Below are 24,916 nucleotides of genomic sequence, written 5' to 3' on the forward strand. Positions count from 1 at the left end.
CAAATTCAGGGTGGTTTTGCCAGGCCAAGGAGAAGAGGAAGGGAGGCTGTTTTGGGGGACAGTGACCCATGCAATTCAGTGGGGCAGGTTTCATGGGAAGAGGGAGGCAGGGATGCGCGCGCACACACACACACACAGACACACACAGAAGTGTGCTGTTGTATATTCACCCATGCAACAAACAGGGCCTTCACTTGCTGATACTACAGCTTTTAACACACATCTTGCCATCCTGTCCATACTCACATGCCCTCCCAGGGGCAGCAAGAAGGGCACCCTCCACAGGGAGGAGGAGAATTGACTGAAAATACAGTACAGCCAGTGAGCCATAGGCTGGAGAAAAAGCCATCCATCTGAGAAGGCTTTCTTCCCACAAAGCTGACTTCCAAAATAACCCTTGATAATGTCAGAGACAGATTTCTTTGGAGGAAGCAAGAGGCCAAGAAGGGTCCAGGTACTGCAATGCCTGCTCTTTTGTTGCATCCCACAGTCACAACCATGAGTTTCCCCTACTATGTGGCAGGGCTGTCTCCCTGCGTGCTCCATACTCACCTTTCTCTCCAGAAATCGAGTAGATGCTGTTATGCCGAGAGCTCCTGCCTTTCTACAAAGATAGAGAACAAAGATACAACAGGGTTAGTTATATCTCAGGCAGAGGCAGCAAGAACAGCCCCTTTTGGGCCAGCTGGGAAGCTCTGAAAGGGACAGGGCTAGTCTCACCAAGCTTTCCACTATCCATTCCCTTTGGGAAACTTGAAAATACTTACTGCTGTTCCCTTAAAGAGCACTGCAGAGCACTGACTAATTAATTTGCATTTGTGAAAAGTCCGAGGAGGAGGAACAGAAAAGAGCTTTGTATCAAAAATCAGATCTGCAAGATGTGCCAGTAGCACCTTCGGACGTACATTAGCACAGGCTAGCCTCACTAGATCTGCATTTCGTAATCAGCGTGGAACCAGACTTGCTGGGTTCATTTCCTCGACTCCAGCCCCTACCACAAAACTGCAGCGCCTGGGATGTCAGGTCTGCTAGGGGATATTTTCATTCCTAAAAAGCAGCTTGACTTGGTCTACAAATACCTCTCCTGTGTTTTTCAGCTTGCCCTGGTTCCTGGCATTACCCTATTTTCTGTCTTGCAAGGGAAGGAAGAAAATCTCTCTCCCCCTTGCCCGAGCCTTCTGTTTGGTCAGTGGATGCTGGCTGCTCCTTCTGCACCAGGCACTGCCGTCATCCCCCATCCAGCTGCCTCGGCTGACCGCAGGCAGAGAAGCCAGCCCTCACCTCGCTGTCCCGGCTGGTGCGGCGGCTCTGTGTCACGCACTGGATCTGCCAGGGCAGGGGCTGGTACACAAGGTACGGCAGGGGCTCTTCGTGAAACAAGCTGGTCCCGAGCTGGACACAGAAAAGATTTGCAGCAGGTGAGGGGACAGGAGAGAAGCTGAAGAGCAACAGAAAGAGCTGGTCCTCCATACACAGTGACCACAACCCATGGTGGCCTTGCCAGCTGTGGTGATGCTCAGTGTGTCTTCCCGGCACCACGCCGATGAGCAACTCTCACAGCACAAAGTAGTGGGGCTGCAGAGCTCACAGGTGATGCTGAGGCCACATGGCTCTGCACGAAGCATGGGTGGCCCAGACCTCCTGCCCAGGGTGGCCTGGTTTTGGGAGGCACAGGCAACCATTCCCAGCAGGGCAAGCAGAGACCTCTGCCTCCTCTCCTTGCCCCAAGGTGTTTTTGGGGACAGGGAATGGCAGAGGGCAGGAGCTGGTCTAGAGACCACAGGAGGCAGCACTCAGAGCTCTGCTGCAGGCTCACACCCTGACACCGGGACAGTCACTATCGCCTGCATCGCACACCACGCAGCACGGCCGGAGCACACCACTGCGCACTGCTGTGGGACCCTGGAGAAGGAGCTACGAAAGCCAGAGGCGCAGTCAGCGGGACCAGGAACAACTGCCTGTCCTCAAAGAGTCAGCCAGGCTGGTGACACAGCCCCTGGCCAGCCTAGCAGACATTCCCACTTTCCTTCCTCTCCCCAAGAGAAAACAGCCCTAGACAGGGGAGGGTTGTTCTTCCTCCCCAACCCAAAGTGCTCCGAGACTCAACATGCACATTCACAGCTCTTGCTCGCCACACTGGGAAGCCCAAGCCCCTGCACTTGCTTCCTGCATGCACGGGCACAACAGGGAACCGTGCTCTGCAAAGCTGCCAATACACCTGCTAATGCTACAATGACAAAAACTCACGCATGCTCCCAAGCCAACACTGGGCAAGTTGCCAAGGTCATGCAGACCCACTAGGCTGCACACTGCTGCAGGGGCTCACGGCACAGCCACAGCTATGCTGGAGCAGGAGCTGGGGCAACCCCAGCCCACATTCCCCACTGCTCGCTACCTTCCCTAGTAAGATAACCCACACATTTCTAGAAATAAAATGGAAAGCAGTAAAGCCTACCTGCTGCCAGGCCAGCCCAGACTCACCTGCCCAAATGCTCTCACCACAAAGAACAGTGCTGTCATCAGGGTCACCAGCATGGCTGGGGCGGCTGAGGGGCTCCCTCCGTCCCGGGAAGGCAAAGCTCTCGGAGCAATGCACAGTGGTCTCCAAATAGCCAGGGACTGAAGCGTCCCTTCTTCGGCAGGCAGAGACCAAGCCCCTTAATGAGCTTATGGCTCGTGTTCCTCTTGGCAAAGTAATCATGCACTGTCCTTTTGCTCTTCTAATCACTGAGTTTCTCCAACATATACGGTACTGGCGTTCCAGGAAAAGCAAATCCTCTTCTCTATGTACATACGCAGGCCAGTGCGCACAGACACGCAGGCACACACCCCACACCTCAGACTCATGAGCTGGGGCAGACCTCCTGGGCTCGGGACCGATTCTCAGCAGGATTACAGCTAAGCCTCCCACAGCCAGCACGTGCCTACAGTTCAGACTGGATTTCTCAGAGCTGCCCCGTGCTCTTTGCACAGCAGCTGCCTCAGGAGTGGGGTGGGGGACCTGCCCCCAAAAGCACCTACCTGGACAGCGTGCATTGCCGTCAGAGACCTCCTCCAGTAGTTCTTATTGCAGCTCTCCAGCAGGCAAAGACACCCAAGTGCAGATCATGCACAGCAAGAATGAGGGTGATTCAAGGTTTGGTGGTGGTTTGTTTTGTTTGTAAGGATGTGCCTCTAACCACCAGCCTCCATTTCTGCGTGACCAGCTGATCCACGTATTGTTCTTCCTGTGCCTCATCAGGCCTCCAGCTCCAACAGCCTTCCTCTCCCCAGCATGTAGAGCAGCAGTCACACTCCTTCCTTTCCAGCCCTCCCTCCGCAGGCAGACCACAACTTTGCACAGTAGCATCCCAGACCCTGCACGTGTCCATGTGCCTCACGCATCCTCGAACCACGTTTGGCTTTTCTGTTGTACTAGTAGCTCAGATCACGTGATCACCCAGAGTCCCCACATCCCCATCCACCTGAACCTAGGATTTCTGGTGAGCAATGCACTGTGCAGAAGAATCAGAGCTAGAAAAATAAGGGCAGGTACCGAACTTCCCCTCTCCGCATCTTTGTGGTCACTGGCCACATTACCCATCCGCAGTCTCTCAGCACTGGAGAGTCCCCAGCCAGGACACATGCGGCAAATGCCCCATTTGGACAGACGCAGCCTTCGCAGCAGTGCTTGGAGACGCAGGAGAAGCCGAGTCTTTCATGAGAGACTACCTTAAAGGGAAAAAATCCCAAAGGGGCAAACATGCACAGCTGGGAAGGGCTGCTATGGGTGTCCCAGGGCTGCTAGAAGGAGGCGAGAAGAGGAACGGAACAAGCCATAAGAAGAGAACAGCACATCACCAATCCTCCCTAATTTCTGGCAAGACTGTTGTTTGGTGAGCCCACGGGCAGGACTCCAGCAAGCACACTGCTGCAGCAGCAGTGCCTGAACCACCACTTGGGGGAAAATTCCCATCTGCTCCGAAATAAATGGAGAAGTCAGTAGCAACCGCCAGTCTGCAGAGTTAGCCAATTTTAACACATCCCGAGTTGCCAGAGAGCAACTCCGTAGCAAAGCCCTGTTCCCAGCCAGCGCAACGCAGTTCTTCCCGTTTCCCAGGGAAAGCTCCCCACCAGCTCCGGCAGAGACCCCCACACCTTCACCCATCCCGCAGGCAGCCCCTCCCTGGGCACCCAGCCGAGCCGGCCGTGGACCGCTCCTGCACACAGCCTGTCCTCCAACCTTGACATAAAGCTCCAGAGCGAGACAACTGTTTTAACAAGACTGGATGACAGTTTTATGAAAAGGGCAGGATATGAGCCCATGAAAAGCTGTCCTGCTGGCTGAAAGCCCCATGAAGAATTGCTTTTGTAGTTCTGTTTTTTAGCTTTCTATCTGCCCCTGCATTTGCTACCCTAGCCAGATACTTAACAGAATAATGGTAATAAAGCCACAGTGAGCTGAAGTGGTCTTGGAAATTGCCAGACATGACCTTGACAAGACAAAACAAAACAGCCCAGAGAGACACAGGGAAGATGTGAAATGTAAGTACAAGCTGGATATCTAGGCCTACAACAGAACATCTCAACAAGAAAAAAATAGAGCTACAAACATCACCATCATACAAAACAGGCTCATGTTGATTTAATTTGCATACACCACCAGATACAGCTGCTCTCACAGGTTTTAACAGGAAAAAGGAGCATGTCTCAAACCAGGTTATTGCTATGAAAACAGGCATCTCTCCACACTAGTAATACACGTTTCTCTGAACACACAGACTGGACTCAGCCATGTGGCTTTGGGCACAGCATCCACCAGGCTGACAGCCTTCCCATGCCACAAGAAACCCAGAACCATAGGGTCCCTTCTAAAATAGGTGGGCATCTGAGGTCCCCCTACTCAGCCAGCACTGGTAAGAGCTAGCTAGGATTTTCTCAGCAAGGACACCAGTGGGACATTCTCTTCCAGCAGTGCCTGCAGAAGGACTACGCTGTGCTTTGTTAGCAACCAGAAGGTGGGAGAACACAGACTTGACCAGAGGATCAAGCTGTCCTAGGACAAAGGCTGGCCAAGTAATTAAAAAAATTCTAGGCAAATCAGCAAAAAATATATACAGACATTAAGAGTTTTAAAATTATGTTCATCAAAAATATATTTCTATTTGCACGTAAACATTCCCCTGCCACACTCACAGCGTGAGCTGTTGCGGTGTTGTGCCAGTACACAACACCTGGGAAGCATAGCAGGAGGGGGTTCTGCTTTACTCTGCTGCACATCATTAGCCACACTGAGGAACACAAACAGCACGAAAGGGTGCAGAGCAGCAGCTTTCCCAGCCTCCCTGCATCAGCCGTCTCTATGGAGAACGGCTTTGAAGATGATTTCTCACAGATGGGATCCCTTGAAGTACAGGCTTCTTCCACAGACAAAATGGCAAGTGGTTCAGCATTTTTTTAAAGCATAAAATATTTAAAGTCAGCTTGGAGGAAATACTGACAAAGACAACCAAATACCACATTTCCCACTCAGCAGTATGAAAGCTGAGTCCCACTTCCCCCCATCTGTTAGAGCAGCACCCTCCGCCCCCTTCCAGCTCCATGCACCCCAGCAGGGTGGTGACATGCTCTGGATACAGCCTCTGCAGAGGAACACCACTGCAGCCACCTGGTGAGCAAAGCAACGAGCCACCATCTTGCAGCTGAGGTCCAAGAACATCCCGACACCTCAGCCAGGTTTCTGGCCATGCAGAGCCCATTTCACCACCTCCTGAGACCTGCTTTCCCAGGAGCCCAGCAGAGCTGCCGCAGGAGCAGCAAGACCAGGCTCCAGGCTGGGCACCAAGGGCTCCCATCTGCCTCCCCAGCCCTGCTGTGTGGAAGGAGACCCCAGCTGCTGAGCCGAGCTCCAGATCCCTCTCCCCAGGGCATGGAAGGACGCAGGTGGGGCTTTGTCTCGACATTCACACTAGGCCAAGTTCCTTCACAGCACCTGCACCAGCAGACACCACCCCATACTCTCTTGCCATCCCCACTCCGCATTGCCATTGGCACATTTGTAACGCAGGAGAAGAGCTCCCATAGCGCAGCTATGTTGCACAGCTCCAGTTGGCATGGCAGAAAGAGGAAGCAGGGAGCTCTTTTCCAAATCTGCCATGAAAAGCCACTCCTGGCTTAGCTCCTATTGCTTCCACTCCAAAAGAGAGGAACATTTCCCAAGAGTCAGAATCTGCCATTCCCCGAGCCTGTCCCCATGCTCTACAGCCATTTTGCTGTTCATTCTCCCCTGTTGCCACACATGCCAGAGGCCAGATGACTTGGCCCACCTGCAATTAAGCATTGGCTGGGCATCAGTGTGGGCTCATTTCCTGACACATTTCCTCTAGCAGAGTCTCAGCTGGATTCGCATCCTCCCCCTTGACCAGTTACTCAAAGTCCTCCATGATTCACAGCTCTGGCTCACGATTGCTAGAATACTAATGAGAGAACTGTTGATTTATTGAAGCCCTGATATTTCACCACTGGATTAAACAGTCTATAAAGTATATTTGGACACATTACGGGATTAGAAGAATCCACCTGGGAAGTTCATTTCTTCCTTCCTCCACTCGCTTGTAAAGAGACTTTATTTCAAGGGCACAGCACAAAGACGCAGCTGAGATGGCTGGGCATCACTGAAACCCAACGCATCACTAGGGAGACTGCATGGGCCCCCACCGCCATCTCTTCAGTCCCACCTTTTAGTAATGGTACACTTTAATTTGTCTGTTTTCATCCAGTCCTAGCTGAAGTAGGTTGGGGCTGCTGGCAGGGGGCTTCTGCGCACCTGGGAAGAGAGGTCTGGCAGCTGGGTGAAGGAAAAGCCTGGCTTACACAAGGAATTAGCACACATGAGCACAGCCAGCAGACAGGACAGGTACTGAGGGGCAGGAGCCAGCCTTGTGCACACATGCTGTATTTAGCCTGCTGCATCCAAGTCAGATGGAATTAAAGGGGGATTAGGGAATTCAAAAGGAGCACCGTGCTCAGGACAGCATGCGCTATCGGAGGCCCGAGGGATTTGCTGCTAATATCAGCGCACGCTGCAGAGGAGACACAGAAAGCCCCAGCATAATGCTGTTACAACACAAGCCTGGAAACATCCCCGCTAATAGCACGGAGACATCTCACTTATTTGATCCAACCGCATGCTACGATGCGCCTCAAAACTGAGCTGGGGGGAGAGCTCCACCAGGGAGCCCTCCCTCCCCAGTCGCAGGGCCACCCCACGCGTCACCTCGCAGAGATACTGCTCCCTCATTCCGGGCTGCTCAGCAGGGACTGCCCGTGGCAAAATCCCCAATGCGGCTAGGGCTGTCTCAATGGCACCAAAAGCAGGCCTGCAAGACTAGGCCCCCTACTTCCCTGCCGCCTCCTCCATTCTGCACTCTTTGGTTAATTTTTTTAATTTCTCACATTACCAGCTCCAACTGCTGTGTATCATGGCACTAAAGAGCATCACAGTGCAAACAGGGAAAGGGAATAGACTTTCTCGGACAAGTACGGCTCAAAGAAGAGCAAACAGGTCACTCATGCTCTAACTGCTAAACACCATATTCCTTTGCAGAACCAGACACTAAATTAGAGGCTAAGGCTTCGAAATTGCTGTCCAATGCTTTAGTGCTCCTGATTCGCTCACCTCCTGCCTCCACCTACCTGCTGCAGAAAGCTGGAGTGCAATTAAAGACCAGACCCAGGCAAAGGATACACTTTTGAATCTCTCTTGAAATCTTCTAGCCATTTCTTGTTGGTCTCAATCATTCCTTGAATACTCATCTTGTCTGACTCATGGCTCTGGAACTGGGAGTGCTGGAACAGCTGTATTTGCTCGCTGTTGCACATGAGAGAGAAAGAGACAGCACAAGTGGGAAAAGAGAGGTCTAGGCAGAAACAATCCCAGAGCTGAGAAAGAAAGTGATGGGCTTCTACAGAAAGAGCCACAGTTAACAAAAAGCAACATCCTCTTAGCTCAAAGTCCTCTGCCCAACTACATCATAGAGAAAAGCTGTAGCAGCCACCCACTGTCAGGCTGCTGTCCTCCTTTCCATCTGTATAGGATCAGAAAGGTTCAGGTGGCAGCCTCCACTCCATCCACCCACGCAGCATTGCCCCTCACAGCAGAGCCAGTGTGGCCCAATGCCAGCACCCTTGGACCCTGGTCCTGGAACGAGGGTTATCAGCACAACTATGATGGCAGCTTTCCTGTAGAAGCTACAAGGCAGTGTTGAGCACATGGCAGTGAATAACTAATAGTATCTAACTTGTCTACTTAATATGTAGCTTATGATTTTGTTATCTACTTTTTATATGATACATGACCTAGAAATCATTCCAGAGAAGTAAAAGCAGCACAATGAAACAACAACTCAAGGAACAAGACCCTTACTTTGCAGGTACGTATCCCAGCTTGTTGTCAAGAGGCCTGGAACTTCCACTGAGCAACGGGAACCCACCTGGAAAACAGACATTAAATACGGGGCCCCCCAAATCAATAGCCTTTACATCTGGGTGCATTTGCTTTCTTGTACTATGGACACACTGTCCCTACAAGCTGAGCCACCTGCTGAGGACATAGCAGTGTTAAGGAAACAAAGATGGTGAACCCTATCTGCAATTCACAGGAGGCTTCCAGTGAAGCAGGGCTGTCTCCTCTTTTGTTCTCTTTTTTAGTAAAAACTGCTTTCTTAGGCGCATATCAGAAGCAGGATGACAAGATCAGCCGTATGCTGCACTTCCTGGAACAAGGGTCTCATTCTTTATCTCATTAGCACCCTTCCTATCAGCAGCACCAGTGGATCTGGCCTCACCAGCATTGGAAGGCTGAGCTGGTTAGAACTTGCAGGGCTGTGAAATCGAAAGTCATATGCAAGCAAGCAGATGGATTAAGGATAGGAGACTTACCTGGGAAATACTTGTGCCATTTCTCTGCCAGCATGCTGTCCACTGACTGTCCAGCTGTGAAAGAGCAGCTAGAGCTCAGCCCAGTGCTCCAGGCCCACTGGTCCACCAGTGACACCCCGGCGGGGGGTGCCAGGGAACCACCTGCCTGAAGTCCTGCCAAGGAGGCATAGGTAGACAGAGGGACACTGTCGCAGGGCATCGAGGTGAAGAGTGGAGACTGGCGATTGTTCGGAGAGCCCAAGATGCCGAGGACCCCGTTCAGCTCGCTAGTGATACGTTGCAGAGAGTCTGTCAAGTATTGGATCTTGTCCAGCTGGGGGGCAGGCCGTAAATCAGTTGTCAAATCAGCTAGCAGAAGAGGGGGGAGAAAAAGGGATCACTGGGAAGGCAAGGGAGACACTGCCTCCCTGGCGGGAGACCCGCTTTCCACCATGGGTTACAGGGTTACACTCCGAGCTGAGTCTGATCAAGTGGGATACAGAGGCAAAAACTTGGCTTTGTGGCCAGAGGAAACCCTCAAGTTTCACATAGAAAACCCTTAAGTTTCATGTTTCTTGACCAACGTGCAGATTGTTTACTGATCAGGGTCAGAGATGATCCCAGACTGGACAGCTTGTCCGTCTGTTGCCATAGGGAAGCTTTCTAAGTTTTCTTTAAGCTTCAGCCTTGCCAGCCTTTCTGCAAGCAATACAACCCTCCTGCCTTCCTGACTGTTTATGGGGAGCCCTTCTTCCCACCTGCACAACTCCAGTTACACACAACTGAAGGCAAACAAAAAAGCACAAGCAGCAGAGGGAATTGCAGCAGCCTCTCCTGCCAGAAATATGAGGAAGAAGAAGCCTGGACACCTGCAGAAGAGCAATACAGCTCTGCAACAGTAGAGGGAAGATCTGAAGCCCAATTTTATGATCTGCTCTAAAAACAAAGGTAGAGATTTAAAAGGCAAGTTCACATACAGATTCCATCCCTCTTACCTGCCAGTACAGGCAAGAAATAAGTTTTTCAAATCAAATGTTACATGCAGAGCAGTGCCAGTCACAGATAGCAGACCTGCCTTAGACACTAATAAGCACAAGTGAGAACAACAGAAGGTACATCAGAGGCACTAGAGGGAAAGCCAGAACTAGGTCTAAAACATTATATGTTGGGCACAGTGTATCAAGCCAGTCAGGCACTTACATTTAGGCTGACGTAGATTTACACTGGATGTGCTGTTTGTGTCCTCAGAGTTGCTGAGATCAAAAGTCACCACCTTCTTGCATGCAGCACTCTTCAGCGTATCTTCATCTGAAAGCTGGTCAAAAGAAGGAAAACAATGCAAATAAAACCTGCTCTTCTGTCCCCGAAACATAAAAGTCACTGGAATACTGCCTACAGCTAGTCGCACAGACAGGCATAGGCCAAGTGAAGGCAGACTCATCTTCAGTCCCCAACAGCAAAATCTGAAAGTCAAGACAACTGCTCAGTCTCTGGACGCAGCACAGGTAGGCACTAGTGGCCAACTCTAACAGCCATGTGAAAGGGCCCTTCCAGGCAGAATTCAAAGCATTTTGTGCTTTAAATAAGCCTCAAAACTCTCATGTGGGCTGGGTTCTCTCTTTGCACCGCAGAGAAGTGCTTGACCATCAAAGGTCTCATGCTCTCCTACCTGCTGCTGCCCTGCCTAAGGCCACATGGTCCCAGGCAGAGCTGAACAGACTCCAAGGCTTGCCTTGGTCAGGAAAGCAGACTCAATCCTAGCTCACACGAGGTGACCTGCCCTTGTTTTCTCTAGGCTCAAATCATGTGGCTTTTTCAGGTTGCTTTCTGTATCCACTCTGCAGCCACATGCTTAACAGTGAGTCCAGATGTTATCAGCAGAGGGAAGGCACAGTATTTGCCACCTTGACCAAGATACAGACAGTTAAGACAACCTCTAACCATTCTGATGTGAGGTTTTAGTTTATATTGTAGGATACTTCAGCGTATCAGTATTAACAGTGATTAATTTCCAACCTAAGAAGCAAGCTTCTCACAAGCCAGTGCACTCTGCAGGTTTTCTCCACCCAAGTCCATTGCTGCCACCAGCAGCCCTGCCTGGCAAGCCACCACCGTGGAAGAAAGTCTCCATCCCAAACCCCGGCCCACGTTTGTCCTGTGGGTGGCAGACCTAGTGAATCACGGGGTCCTAGTCCAATTAGGTTTGTCATTCTCTCCAACTTTGTGACTAGCCTTCTCTCCCACCATTCTCAGACAGACACACCATTCTGCTCTCAGAGAATGTGTTTCTAAAATTCAGCTCTATTGGCAAATGCCTGTCTTTGGGCACCAGCTAAACAGCCCTCATGGGGACCAAAAGCCCTGCAGAGACTCCAGCCTAGGGGAGGAGGCCAAGAGCTCTGGGCAGGGTGGAGTGCAGCTGGGCAGGCCCAAACAGCAGCAATGCTGGTGGTTACCTCCTCCAGCAGCGAGGACTCCAGCTGGCTTAGTTTCTCTTCCTTCTTCTTCAGCAGCACCTGTCCTTTACGCATAGCCGACTTCATCATGTCCAACTGCTTTGCTTCCTGCAGTGGATCAACAGCCAAGCCAAGGAGGAAAACAAAACAAGAATGACAGGAAATAATGCATATTGGTTAGGGTGACTTTCATTATCTCACTTCTACTCAGCACAGGAAATCATGCTGCTGGAGTAAAGTTGCTCCGAAGTCTTCAAGAGCACATGAAGCAGAGCACATGCCTCTAAGCAAGTTCACCCCGAGGAAAAGGAGGCTTCCCTTCCAAACCCTGCATGCAACAGGGTCAACAGCTTTGGTTCTGCAAATATGAATGCTCCCTATAATCCACAGAGGATGTTATGACCTTCCCTGTCTTTGGTTGGCATATCAGCAGAGCTGATGAGTACTCAAGAACCCCTTTCCAAGCAAGAGTGAAATCACTTTAGCGCTACAACCATAAACTTGTACCTACTGATGGGACGGATACCTATCACTTCCTTTACTATGAGGAGAAAAGGTTATGGGATTTGCATGACACACAAATCCCTTTTTCCCCTACCTATACTTTCTCCATTTTTCAGGTCCCAAGAGCTCCAACTAACAATAAAGTTCCTGCAATCTAGCAAGCTACTGAGTGCTGGCTGCACTGCAGTGACTGTTTTGTAGAGCCTTCCTAGTCCAAAGCACACACAGCAAAACAGGACTGGAACTATTCTACCATGCAATGCCCCGTTAGCTGTGGGCTATGTGTGCACACATAGGCACTTTTGGTCGCTCATCTGATGCACAGTAACATCACTGTGATCCAAAGCCTAAGTTAGGTTCTCATTAAGCCTGTTCCTCAGACACTGCATTTGCACCATGTTCCTGAAGAGCTCTCTTGGCCTTCCTGGAGTAATCCACAGCCAGTCTGAGAGAAGGACTCTGACCCTTGTGTTCTGATGAGGAAGACAGAAGCAGGGACATATCTATCATAAAAGATGTGCAAGACCTGATTTCCAGGAGGATGGAACACCCACAGCTGCCTGTCACTGCAGCTGCAGAGACAGGAATCTGAATCCCAGGGCCATGGATTCATTTGTGCAGCCACAATGCCCAACATCTGAACGCAGGCAGCGCTCAGGAGCTCACCTCTTCCAGGTTCTTGCGCACCCCCTCCAGGAGCTGGGAGCTGTCAGGATCCTGCACCACCTCCTGGGCTTTCTGCATATCTTGGCGCCACTGCTGCTTTGCAGCTTTCAGTGCCATGTGCCTCTTCCTCATGGAGCGGGTCTGGCGCACCAGGAACTCCTTGGCGTTCCTGATGGAGATCCCTTCCGCAGAGATGTAGCTCCTGACGCTACACAAAAGAGACAGGCTTTCTGCTGCTGGCTTTCTGTGCTGACTGTGCCATCCTGCAAGCCTCATGCAGCACCCTCCCCAAAAGCAGATTGTCAGTGCAATGCACATGAACCCAAGCAAAAAAATTTGCTTGTAAAACCAAAGCAAAAACGTTTTCCAGCAGCAGCTGGCATACAGGTACTCACTGGTCAAACTGGAAGTCACTGTCCTCATGGCTTAGAGAGCGTGGGGAAGCAGGCTCTCTGGACGAGTGCTGAGGAGTTGAAACATGTCAAAAATTAAGAAACATGTATGGGAAACAGAACCCCAGGACCCCATAAGAATCCAATTGGGAGCAAATATTCAGAATGACATCACCATGGTATTGCCCAGATCCAAAACAAGTGCCAGGGATGTTCTTTGTGACTTCAAAAGTAAAAAACACATTTCTATCCCTGACTTGAGCCCTGCTTTTGACTCCAAGGGCACTCAAGTACCTCGCACTCCTTTCCCACCCCCCCGGTAACAATAGACAGAAATCAACAAATACTACTAAACATATTGATGTCCCCTGGCAAAGAAAAATGCATCACTGCATCTCAAACGAGTTCACCCAGAAGGAACAAAAGCTCAGATTTTCAAGGGAGTTACAGCCTCAGATCTCAAGGCAAGCACCTTTACAGTCTGCTTTACTCACAGCTTGAATAGTTTCTCTCAGGTCTTCAACATGGAGCCCAGCTTTCCTTCTTGGAGATTGTACACTTCCTTCTGCCTCCAGTTCTTTCAAAGTCTCCTGTTTGCTCCTGACAGCTGCTTCCAGCTCACTGCCACAAGAAAAGGCAACAGTGGCAGCACCTGATGACACAGCAGGTCTGTCTAGCCCAGTAATCTGTCTGCAATGGTGTCCAAAGTGACCTCCAGTTTCCAGGAGGGAAAGGGCCACAGATGTGCAAGAGCACCAGTATCAGGTCTGTGGTGTGATGTCATTTTCCCTGCCCAGCCAGAGGTTCATTGCTTCACACCCTTACCCAGAAGCTCAGCTATCTTACGAAAATCTTTCCTTTGCATTTCAATGCCCTGCTCACAGCATCTTATTAACCTCTTAAGACAGATGCAGAGACGATAAACAAATGAACCTGACAAGCAAAGGCAAAGGGACAAATTTACACAGTGAGTTAATAGATCTGGAAACAGACCCTTGGACCTCTGTGCCCTCGACATGCAATAAAACCACCACTAGGATTCTGAATGGATGTGGCCCAACATACAAGAAGCTCAGAGGTAAGGGAAAGGTCCAGGTTAGGTTAGAGAGGTTTCTGTTAGGGGCATAGGGTAAATTTTTTTTTTGTATTCAAGGAAATTTGTCATACACACACCTGATGCGTTTTTGCAGCCTCTGGCTTCGGGTCTGCAACAAGTCCACCTGGGCCTCCAGCTCAGCTTTCTGGTCCTGGAGTTCTTCAAGAGACCTACGCAGTTGCCAGATGGACTCAAGGAGGCTGGCATGCTCCTTCCTGTTCTCCTCCAGGCGGAGCTGAGAAGCTAAAGCAGCTTCCTACAAGAAAACCAAAAAACCCCTCATAGCAATTTCCCCCAACACCAAAATAAAAGGCACACAACATGCAAGAGCTTGCTATCTGCACAGTTCACAGGAGGTCCCAGAGCTACAAATGCACACCCCACACACCAATCCTGGGAGGACTGTCTCTTCTTCTTGGGAAACAGCTCAGAGCTAATCAAACTCCCAGCAGGATGGCACTCCAGGCTGAGGCAGGGAGGCATTTTCAGACTCACAGTTTAGAAGCAACAGTTTGCTTTTTTAAAGCCATAGTTCTAGCATGCTGCCCTCACCCCCAAACAAAAAGCAGCACTGCACCTCTACAGAGTTAAGACATACATACACCTCTTTCTAGCTCAGTCCGTCTGTCTTCATCCAGCAGCTGCTGCCTTTTCTTTCTCAGAGACTCCTCCTATATACAAATGAGAAAGCAGGTGAGTGTCAGAGCAAAGAGACTGCTGATGCTGAGCAGCACTTGAAGTAGAGGTCAGGCCTAAGTCTCAAGACCATTTCAAAATACCTGAGGTTTGTTGTCAGTTTTGCTTTATTCCCTCCCACACACACAGGCAAGTTCCCCTCCCTTTATTTGACTTCAAGTGAGAAGCTGGGAATATTTGCATTCCTGTGGGAAGAACACCCCTTCCTGCTCAGCTGCAGAAGTATTCAAGGCACATGGCCATTTCTGCAGGATCTCGCTTTTATGAAGCCTCTGGTTGCCTCCAGCATTTCTCCACCTTTTTATTTCCTCACTCCTGTGCTGCTTGGAAAGGAAGGGCTGACTGAAGCAAAGTTATCTACAGCCCTTGGCACAGCCAGGACTTAAGAGATCTGGCAGGCAAGGGCATCAGCCAGTGGTTTTTGCCAGCTCCACAGGAGCATTTGGAGTGCTTCATTCTCCCACTCTGCTGCCCAAGATCCAGAAACCCTCACTCCCTTTTCATGGCAGCAGGGAGAAAAGGAGGTAAATCAGGAAGGGATTGACTAAAATCTGAAGTGATGCTGAATGGGACATGCCACCTTGAAAGATCCCTCTGCCACTCTCACAGCCACTTACTGTTTCCCAAAGCACTGATTTCCACTGCAAACATCAGCCATGAGGCTGTACCACTAGGAATGCTTAGCCCTGCTCTGACTTGTAATGGAAGTTTTACCTGTAACTTGGATGGCAGCAAAAGGCCCTGGCTGAGCACTTCTGAGAAGTCCCCCATGAGGAAGCAGCCAGAGGAGCAGCACAGGCTAGGAAACCTCTGCAAGCCCAGGAAACCTCTGCGAGCCCAACAGAGCTGACTCACCTGGCTAAGGAGCTGCAATGATCTGGCTTTGAAGTTCTTTGTGCGCATTTCAAGCTCATTTTCTGAATCCTGGAGTTTTCTTTCCTGCCCAGAGATGTTGAGTTAAAGAGAGAATGGCACAAGTTCCTCACTCACCAGGCAGAGCTCTGCCACCAGGAGGAACAACAAAAATTGGGAGACACGACCTGCCACTTGTGTCACCCTTGGCTGTAGAGGGTGGCAGGTGCACCGAGGTGTTGGCACCCAGGCCATCCCCAAGTAGCCAAGTCACAACAACCTGCTAGGCAAAGCATTCTCCTCACCTTCTCCCTGTGCCTGTGCTGCAGTGCAGTAAGCCGCTCATCCAGCTCCGCCTGCAGAGCTTTCACCTCAGCTTCATGAAGGTGTCGGAGGCGTACCATCTCACTTCTGAGGCCTTCAAACAGCTCTGCTCTTTGCTTTCTCTCCTGTTTGTTGCAAAATACAAACAAGAAAAGCAGCCGAGTGAAGCACACTGTTCTCCAGCAAACCAACATGAACACACAGGACACACCCTCTGGAAAGCCAGCCCATCACAAAGCAGCTCCTGAGCAAACACTAAATTCAGCAGATTAAAACCTCTTGCTTACAGGGACAACGTTGTTAAGGGAATGGCTCACAAAAGAAGAAACAACCCATGAAACTAAGGTTTTGTCACACACTGCTGACTGTAGAGTAAAAAATGGGAGGCAGAAGGCTTTCCGGAGTAGGCGCCTGCAAAAACGTGAACAATCTTCTCTTGTGCAGAAGTCCACAAATGCATGTGGAAGTTGCCTGCACAGAGAATATTTTGACAGCTTATCCTTATACACCCAGCCTAAATTCACTTTACATCATGGCAACAATACCCAGTTCTCCTGAAGAAAGGAGATTTCCAATTCTAGGAGTGGCTGAGATAGGCAGGTCTGGCAAGCAGCAGTGCCGGTCCAGGTACAGCCCAGCTGAGCGAGCCACTAGTCACTTCCCAAATTCACTGCTCTTCCCCAGCAGTACCTCCTCCTCATACTGATCCTGAAACCGTGCTAGGACCTCCTGGTGCTCCTCCTTCATCCTCTCCATTTTCCTCTCATGGTCTTTTTCCACTTCGTGGCGTTTCTCTCTCATAAGCTCGCTGAGCTGCAAGGATGACACGGAAAGATGTTTCTCTGAACTACAGTGTTGCACTACAGTGGTCCCCCAAGAGAGCAACCTCTCACATGAGCAAAAGGACTGAAGTTCAGAGTACCTTGCAAGTGGGATCAGGCTGTGGCCTGGGTAGCACAAGGAAAGCACCCTGGTGAGGTGAGATGCTGCAGGGGTGTCCTTTCCCCTAAGGCACCACTATCACCCCTGGCCAGGCAACATGGCCTCTCAGACCTCACCACACATCCAAGGAGAGAGGGTGAAGAACCTTCAGCAATCCAAGATGAATACTTGCCTCGCGTTCGTATTCTGTTACGTGATATGCTTTTTGCTGCACTTTCTGCTCTGCTCTCTGCAAGTCTTCACGCAGCTGAGCCTCCTTGTTCCTCTGTGCCTCTGCTATCTGGGTTTGCAGGCTGGAAATGACCTGCCATGAAAGCCACCCACAGAGACTTGTCACCCTTCTGACAAGATCCATTTAGTGCCCTCCTACAGAGAGCAAGCAGGATGGCAAAGACCAGTGTGTGCATTATCACCACCCCCTACTTGAAGCGTGTCCAAATGCTGAGCCAGACCAGAAGCACATTTAGGAAGTGGAAAAAAATTAATGCCACCTTTAGTGAAAATGTGGGGAAAAAAACAATTTACATTCTAAGGACACCATCTTTTACCTTATGATGCTTCTCTTCTGCTGCAGATTTCAGCTGCTGGAGTTCAGTTGCAAACTGTTTCTCTAGCTCTTCTACTGCCTACAGGAAGACGAGCAAGACAGTCTGCTGGAAAACCTTTATGTGTGGGGACATGCTGTACAAGATGCATTTGCAATTAACATCCATCCATAAGCATCAAAAAAGCACAACAGTAACACCCTTTCAAACCGGATTAGGTACAAGGTGCCTTTACTCTCCGTGTGCTTTCCCTCCCAGGAGATCTCAGTCATGCTGTGCTGGAAGGAATATGAACTGCCTCCATTCAAGAACTCCCCAGGCTCCCTGGAGGACTAAAGCAGCAGCCAAAGAGGTATTCTGGTCTGATAAAATGGCTTGGTTTTGCTTGGCAGAGACACACAGTGATCCTTCTCTTTTCTTCAGATGCCATGTGGCCACTTAAATAATTGTTATTTAATCACCACTGTAATAAAAATTGGGGGAGTACTCCTCCCCACCTCAGTCATGCATCTAACAGCATACCTAGCATCTTTCCTTTATGTTTTAAGTGAGCCATTATTAAAGCACATGCAGGTGTTATTTCACCTCAACATTTTAGCATTGCAATGCAAGCCAGGTCAGCATGAACAGCATGGGTCTGACCCTAGCAGGCAATATAGATCTCACCTTCTTCTTTTCCCTGTCTAATCTCTCCTTGAGCTCACTCAGGAATTGTTCCTTCTCTTGTTCCAGCTCAGTCATCTCTTTCTGCTGAGCTTCCTCCATTTCCAGCTTCATTTTCTCCAAAACAAGCTGCTGCTTCCTCTCCAGGCTCTGCTTCTCCATTACCTGCTGGGATTCCCACTCCTCTCGTAGTTTCTGCAGCATGACCTCTTGCTCTGCCCTGGTAGGTTTGCAACAAGAACACAGACAGAAGCAAGTCAGAATTCGGTACTTCACCACTGGACTCCATTTAGGAACCAGAGCCAAGAGAAGACACTTCTATAGGACAGGACATGCAAGCCAGAAGAAACTGAGAACCACAGCACACAGATTCACAAGCATATCAACTAAAGCCTTGGAAATAAAGAGCAAAGCAGTCAGGTGGAGACTGATCTGTCAACTGAGTAAAAAAGAAATAACAAAATCTAAGTTCTCCAGTGTCTGCCTCCTCCAGTTGTTTCTAATGGCTCTTAAGACCTGTGAAGAGACATCCACTCAAACCAAGCTATGCTGCCAAGTGCAGCCATCCTTGTAGATGCCTTTTCTGTCATTTACATGCCCCAGAGCTGTGCCTGGTCCAACATTACAGCAACACCTCTCTTCAGGACACTTATGTACTCTATGTCCTATTTAGCAAAATTTCATCGGCTCCAAGGCAGCAGAGCTGTTACCATTAAGGTCCATCAGTTTTGCCTTCTATTGACCCACAGTTCCCCTGCACGTACGGCATCATGGTTAGGACCTTGTACTTGCTACCAAGGCAGGGTACCAGCTATGGGAGGCTCAGGAGGGCCAGTACCTCCACTTTGAGCGGTTGCTGGTGGCATGCCAGCTGCTTCCCTCCCAGACCTGCAGAGTTTATGTCGCCAGGGTTGGTAGCAAAACTTTTCACCTTATCTTCTCCTCCTCTGCCTCGGTCTCCGAGGTGATTTTGGCTCGCAGCTTTGCAAGTCTCTCAGTTTCTTCCTTTCGGACACGCAACTCTTCCTCCTCAGAAACCTTTGCCAAATCTTCTTTCAGAGTCCTGAGAGATGAGCAGCCAGAAAAAAAAAAAAAAAGGTCATGAAGCTTTAATATCTTCAAATCACCTCCCCAAGGCCTATAGATCAGCTGCTGCTCCCACTAGCTGGGCCTGCACGAGCAATGCATTCTCAGGGCTCCAGACCATTAATTTTCCTCCATACCTTCAGAACCTGACTGCTGGCATGAGAGACACAGCCCCCGCGCATCAAACTTCTGCGGCGCATTTTTAAAATGCACTATATCATCATAGGTGGTACTTGGTTTTTTGGTGTCCGTCCTCCCCCCCCCGCCCCAAGTAAATGAAATCAGCTCCTATTAAACGAAAGCAGGCTCCCAGCCAAGGTACCTGGATGCATTAGTACATCTGTAAGCTTCGTATTTTCATATGACACCTTTTACTACTGCTTTATTACTGCATAGACATGTTTCCCTTCAGGTGCAATTTCTGTGTCTTTCTTCACACCCAAGACAGCATTCCCATGACATTTCCTGTCAAGATACTGTTTCTGGCTGGCTCAGTGTGCTAAGAACATGACTATCAAGGCCACCTGAAATAAAATACAGGCCTCAAGAGAAAAATCCACCCAGGGAAAGGACACAGCTCCCAGTGCTGTTCTGCTCCCTGGATTGCTATTGGATCTTCACACACTGGCTGGGTTTCACACAGACATCCATGCCCTATTCCTTAAAGCCTTGTTTGGAAGTCCCTCTATAAAACATACAGTACCAGAGTTTCAGATAGTTCCTCTGGGGTAACCTCATCTCCTCTAATGCTCCAATTTCAAGTCCTGTTACTACCGTTTAGCCCAGGATTTGAATGTCTGCCAGGCGGTAAAGCTCCAAGCACTGAAGTGGAAACTTTTCCCAGGTTAACCATCAGAGACAGGTTCAGAGCTCTGAAAGCTGCATATGTACTGAACCAGAACTAGTCTTATAGGAGATGGGAAGATGCTCTCTTGCCTGTATTGGAGAGTGCTTTCCTGAGGCAGACTGCTCTCTACACACAACACTAACAGCAGATCGCTAGTCATTTCAAGATGTGTGGATCCTCACGCACAGGATTGTCTGTGCCAGGCAAAGAGTTCTGTACTCCTCCTCCCCAAAAGCCTTGTTCTTGCCTCCCTTTGCCCACAACTCTGCAAAGTAGCACCACTTTCAAGGCGGTGGCCTATAGCAGCACAAGCCTGTGGCCACCGGCAAGGAAATCGCAGCTAGGAAAGGCTCAGAGGAGAAATAGGGGGGAGAGGGAGTAAAAAGAGAAAAGTACCTGAGGGATTTTTCTTTTTGCTGATGAAGCTTCTCAGCTTCTTCCTCCTCCTGCTGCCTCATCTCCTCCTGGAATTGCTGAATTTTCTCCTTCTTTGCTTGCAACAAATGCATTTTCTCTTGCTCGAGCTCCATCTCCATCTCCTTGGCTATTCCCTCCAAGGATTCTTCACTAGGCTGGTTCAACGACTGCTCGTGTTTGATTTCCTTCTCAGGTTGCCTACCAAAAAGAGAAAGCTCCTTTGGCAAAAGGGTGACAGAAAAACAAGTAACAAAAAACGAGCAGCAACATCCCCCCAAACAGTATCAACTCCAAACCAAAAATCCCAGACCCACCTACTCTAGAAGCTTCACTGTCAACAAAGGACATGCAGAATCCCCGCTAGACTGCAGCCACTTGCGGGCTGCTGTGGAGCCCTCGCTGTTTAGCTCACAGGAGGTGAGGAACAGCAGTGTAGGTAGGTGGAGGGCACAGAGGCAGAAGACAAGCTCGCTACAGTAAAGCACACTTTACAAGGCTGTTGGGGAACACACAGCACATGCTCAGGGTTTTGAGTAGCATGTTACCTCAGGTAACAGCTTGGGGATGCCCCCACACACTGTGGTGGGCCCTCTCCTTGACTCCCACAGAAACTCTGACTGATAAAGAATTAAACCCAGCCCTAGCAGCACTCAGGTCCTGAATAACTCGTATTTTGGCCCACTAGAGCTCCCCTTGCAAGGGCAACATGGGCTCACTTCACGAAGGACCGAGTAGCTACGAAACCCTGGCTTGGGCTGCCAAGCACAAAAGCAGATGCAATCAGTACCTGTTTTCAGCACAGGAATTGGCAGTGCGCTTCTGATGGACCAGGTATTTTTCTGCAATTGCAATCTAAAGTGTGCTGGGAGTTTGCCAGCTCTAGGCAACAGAAAGCCCTAAGCACTCCAAAAATTCAAACTCAATCTGTTTCTAATTAAGTTTTTTCAGACAGAGAGCAGCAAAATTATAAGGTCTGAGAGAGGCTGAAGGGGAAGGAGGGGAAAACAAAGATTAGTCTAGGAAAAAAAATTTTATTCTTTGCTAGTTAAAGCTGGAGCAGGAAGGTCTCATTGTGATCCGAGACTGCTAGCGTAAGGCAGAGGGACTTCTGTTTTGCCAGGAATCAGGGAAAATACAGCCCCGGTAATAGAGCTTGAGTCAAAAGAGAAAAGGTCACTTACACAGCCATTAGCAAAAAGAACAAGATGGAAAAAAGAATAGTTGGGTTCTGGAAAAATCCCGCTTCACTAGCACTCCCCCATAACACTACATGCTCTGGGCCAACTGCGGAGATGCCTACAGAAGGTGTCATTTATCAGGCTGCTCTGCAAAGCAATTCAGCCATGTCCACCTTTTTATCATCTTCTTCCTTTTGCCCCAGTTATTGCTTAAAAAGAGATCCAGCCAACACACACACACTTACACAACTCAACACAATTCCTAATAGAAAAAGGGAGATACTGTGCTGGTCTCCACATGAAAGATTGCTTCTCCACCACTTTGTCCCAAGAGAGCGCTGCCTATTTTTTCCAATTGCATCTGCTGATCTGTCATTTGACATAGAAAGCAAAGTCAGCACAATCATTTCTACTGAGATCTTCTATCGCAGTGGTACGTATCTGCAAAGACCATCAATTTAGTACAGCAATAGTCCACTGGCTTTTGCAGGGAGCTTGAGCTCCACCATCCTGTGCTCTGACCTTATTCTCTCAAAGCAACCAATGTTCCCAGTGACTGTAAAAATGGGGTGATTCGTTGGGGTTTTGTTGTTGTTGTTGTGTGTCGTCCCCCCCCCCCCCCCGACCTCACCACCACTCAGCAAGTGAACTCAGGAGTCTGTGAAAACAGTTATCAAAGGAGGGTGAATGCTTAGAGCCTCGTTAGCGACACTGGTAAGAAGGAGGCTTTTCCAAACACAAAGCAAACAGCTCTTTCTCCATCCCACAGAGTCCTGTGCCACAGACCCCAAGGGCTGAGCTGCTGTTCTCACCCTCCCCAGTACAGACTGTTCACTTGGCACTCTCACGAGCGAAACAGCTGCTCAGATTCGCATATGGAGATGTTCCAGCTCTGCTGTGCCCACCAAACCACATCTCCTAGTGTGCCATCTTCACACACTAACTTCAAGCACCACAAAGGGGAACAAAAGGACAAAAGCTGTTATGCTTACAACACCAGCAACTTAAATGAAGCCCTTACACTTTCTGTGGGACAGCAAGCTCCTCCAAATTGATTAGGCTATCCAGCGATCCCTCCTCTGGCTCCTGGGCCACAGCCTCCTCCCGATCGGGATTTTCTAAAGCAAAACACTTCTCTTCTGGCATTTCACAAGCACTTTGATCCCTCTCACTTGGCAGCACAAAAGAGGTAACAGAAGACCAGATTAGCACAGATCAGAGTCTACTGGCTGCTGCAGGTAGACAAGATGGGGGAAGATGGTATGTGTGGCTGACTTAGATGGGCACCAAGCCATGCCTGCCAACAGGACCCATTTGTCCAACGTGGGGCTACCAAAGGCACAGCAAAGCTCCAAACCATTCCCACCACCTCAAGGTCCGCCAGATTAACAGGCAGCAAAGGATTTAATGGGTGTCAGTCTCAAAATGCTGAATCCCATCCCTGGATTATTCCCTCCTCTTTCCAGGTCCTTAGAGAATTTCCCCAAGATAAGTCAAGCCCTACTAGCAATACTCACACTATTGTCCAAATTACAGATGGAAATATTGGCAGGCATGTTTACATCTACAGTCCTACTTCATCTGGGAAGTGCAGAGAAGAGAGACAAGGCAAGCAAGAGCTAGCTTTAGAGGCAGAGAGAAAGAGAGGATGCACAGCTGGGAAGCAGGTACCAAGTGATAAGGAGACAACTCTTGCAGGAGGAACATGTTTTCGGGGACCTTCACATGAACAGCTCCTCTAAGAGCCAGGCTGCAAGTCTAAAGTGTCCACAGCCAGATATTAAGATGGACTGCAGCTTCTTCTGTTCACAAGTTTTCCTGGCACAGGCAACAGCTTCTTGGCTCCCAGTGCCCCAGAGTATATGTAACTCTGTGCAGAGGCTAAGAGTTTTGACACAATTCATCTATAAACACCACATGCTGCAGCTCTCAAAGGAGGAGGGGAGGGGCTCAAGAGAGCACAGGGCTCACTGCTCAGCACAGTGTTTCAACCGTTTTAAACAAGTCACCACAAACAGGCTGAAAATAGCTCCCCTAGACAGCCTAGTCCTCGCAGTAGCTAAGGGTCTGGAAGCCAGCATTGCTCTTGGGGATATAAAATAGCTTAATGCTTACACCTGGGCAACCAGTGACTTACTCTAAGCCACCTCTATGGAAGGAAGTGGAAGAGAACTGCTGACATTGCAGCTGGACTCTCAGCCACCAGTAAGAGGTACCAGGCTGGCCCTGGGAGCCTTCACCTACAGGCTCTGCCTAGTGAAGAGCTGACAGCCTGGCAGGACCAGCACTGACCAAACCAGAAAGGTCCATCACAGGGCAACTGCCAGTGGCTAAGTCTTCCATGGTTAAACACCACAGGGCACACCACACAATGTTAACAGGTTCAGACCATCTTGGCAAGAGCGTGACTTTCTCAGCCTTAGAGAAAAGTCATACAGCTGTAAGGGAAACAGAAGCCAGCTCCACATCTGGGGCAGTCACAAGGAAATGAAAGACAGGCAGTTTTGCAGCCTACCCAGCCAGAAGCTGAAATGAAGCTGAAATCTGCTGAGGCAGTACTAAGGAGGTGGCAGAAGAAGCGAGAGGTTCAGTGGGAAAGACCCTGTGAGAAGCTGCAGCATCTCAGGGTGTTCTACAGGGGACACCTGTACAGGTTACAGTGACTGGAGCAGAGCAGGGGCAGACAAGACAGGAAAGTCATCTGGAGCTAGAGCTGCCCATGCCTCCTTTGTTGCTCTGACTGTTTGTACCATACCTCTCAGCAGCTTTTGTTCTTTTGCTTTGCTCTTCCTCTATACTGGCTTTGCTTTGGTCTTTTTCCTCTTCTCCCAGCTCCTGAGCCTGCAGGTAAAAGCAAACAGTGTGGAGTTTGCTGGCTCCTTCACCACCAAAGCCTCTCAGGACCTTACAGGGGTTCTGCTGAAGGGCAGCACTGCTCTGGTCCAGCACATCAGCACTGAACCCAGGGACCAAACGGCATCCACAGGCTGCTCCAGAATGCCCAGCTGAGTGTGCCAGCTTCCTGTTCTGCAGGTAACCAAGAGTCTCAAAACAGAGGAACGCCTTGCAGGAGCAGTTCCAGCAGCACGACTGAGAGGCCTGGGAGCTCAGCTCTCCAGGTTGTGTCAGGTTATGGTCTGGGGGTTGCTTTTTCAGTACAGAAGATGAGCTCCCTGCCAGCACTAAGCACTTTGGACACAGGTTTGGTTTTTTCCAAAGATCATCTCACATATCCAAGTAACACTAAACTCCCTGAAAAGCATAGGACAAAAATCTCCTAAGAGAGGAACATCACACACACAAAACTAAAATAACACGCTGTGGCCATAAAGCAAACTGATACATTGGCTGTGA

General features: G+C 49.7%; 1 protein-coding gene across 8 annotated transcripts in view; it reads right to left on the reverse strand.

The window, feature by feature from the left end:
* Window positions 1-4,602: 4,602 nt before the first annotated feature.
* The window catches only part of CEP164 (centrosomal protein 164), a 42,103-nt gene continuing 21,789 nt past the window's right edge, over window positions 4,603-24,916 (reverse strand). For 7 of the 8 annotated variants that reach the window (XM_052786635.1, XM_052786633.1, XM_052786632.1 and 4 more), the window contains 21 exons: window positions 24,318-24,403; window positions 22,584-22,733; window positions 20,364-20,582; window positions 18,966-19,097; window positions 18,038-18,254; window positions 17,375-17,452; window positions 16,999-17,130; window positions 16,575-16,697; window positions 15,866-16,009; window positions 15,564-15,647; window positions 14,615-14,683; window positions 14,090-14,268; window positions 13,411-13,537; window positions 12,920-12,987; window positions 12,525-12,732; window positions 11,355-11,462; window positions 10,099-10,213; window positions 8,920-9,267; window positions 8,405-8,471; window positions 7,727-7,849; window positions 4,603-6,819 (listed from right to left, as the gene is read on the reverse strand). In XM_052786635.1, the coding sequence (XP_052642595.1) occupies window positions 6,720-6,819; window positions 7,727-7,849; window positions 8,405-8,471; window positions 8,920-9,267; window positions 10,099-10,213; window positions 11,355-11,462; window positions 12,525-12,732; window positions 12,920-12,987; window positions 13,411-13,537; window positions 14,090-14,268; window positions 14,615-14,683; window positions 15,564-15,647; window positions 15,866-16,009; window positions 16,575-16,697; window positions 16,999-17,130; window positions 17,375-17,452; window positions 18,038-18,254; window positions 18,966-19,097; window positions 20,364-20,582; window positions 22,584-22,733; window positions 24,318-24,403 (2,877 nt within the window). In that variant the 3' untranslated portion in view covers window positions 4,603-6,719. The remainder of the gene's footprint in view (window positions 6,820-7,726; window positions 7,850-8,404; window positions 8,472-8,919; window positions 9,268-10,098; window positions 10,214-11,354; window positions 11,463-12,524; window positions 12,733-12,919; window positions 12,988-13,410; window positions 13,538-14,089; window positions 14,269-14,614; window positions 14,684-15,563; window positions 15,648-15,865; window positions 16,010-16,574; window positions 16,698-16,998; window positions 17,131-17,374; window positions 17,453-18,037; window positions 18,255-18,965; window positions 19,098-20,363; window positions 20,583-22,583; window positions 22,734-24,317; window positions 24,404-24,916) is intronic. The other variant, XM_052786634.1, reaches the window with a different exon arrangement.

The sequence above is a fragment of the Harpia harpyja genome, chromosome 4, assembly GCF_026419915.1.
Source record: "Harpia harpyja isolate bHarHar1 chromosome 4, bHarHar1 primary haplotype, whole genome shotgun sequence".
Lineage (NCBI taxonomy): Eukaryota > Metazoa > Chordata > Aves > Accipitriformes > Accipitridae > Harpia > Harpia harpyja.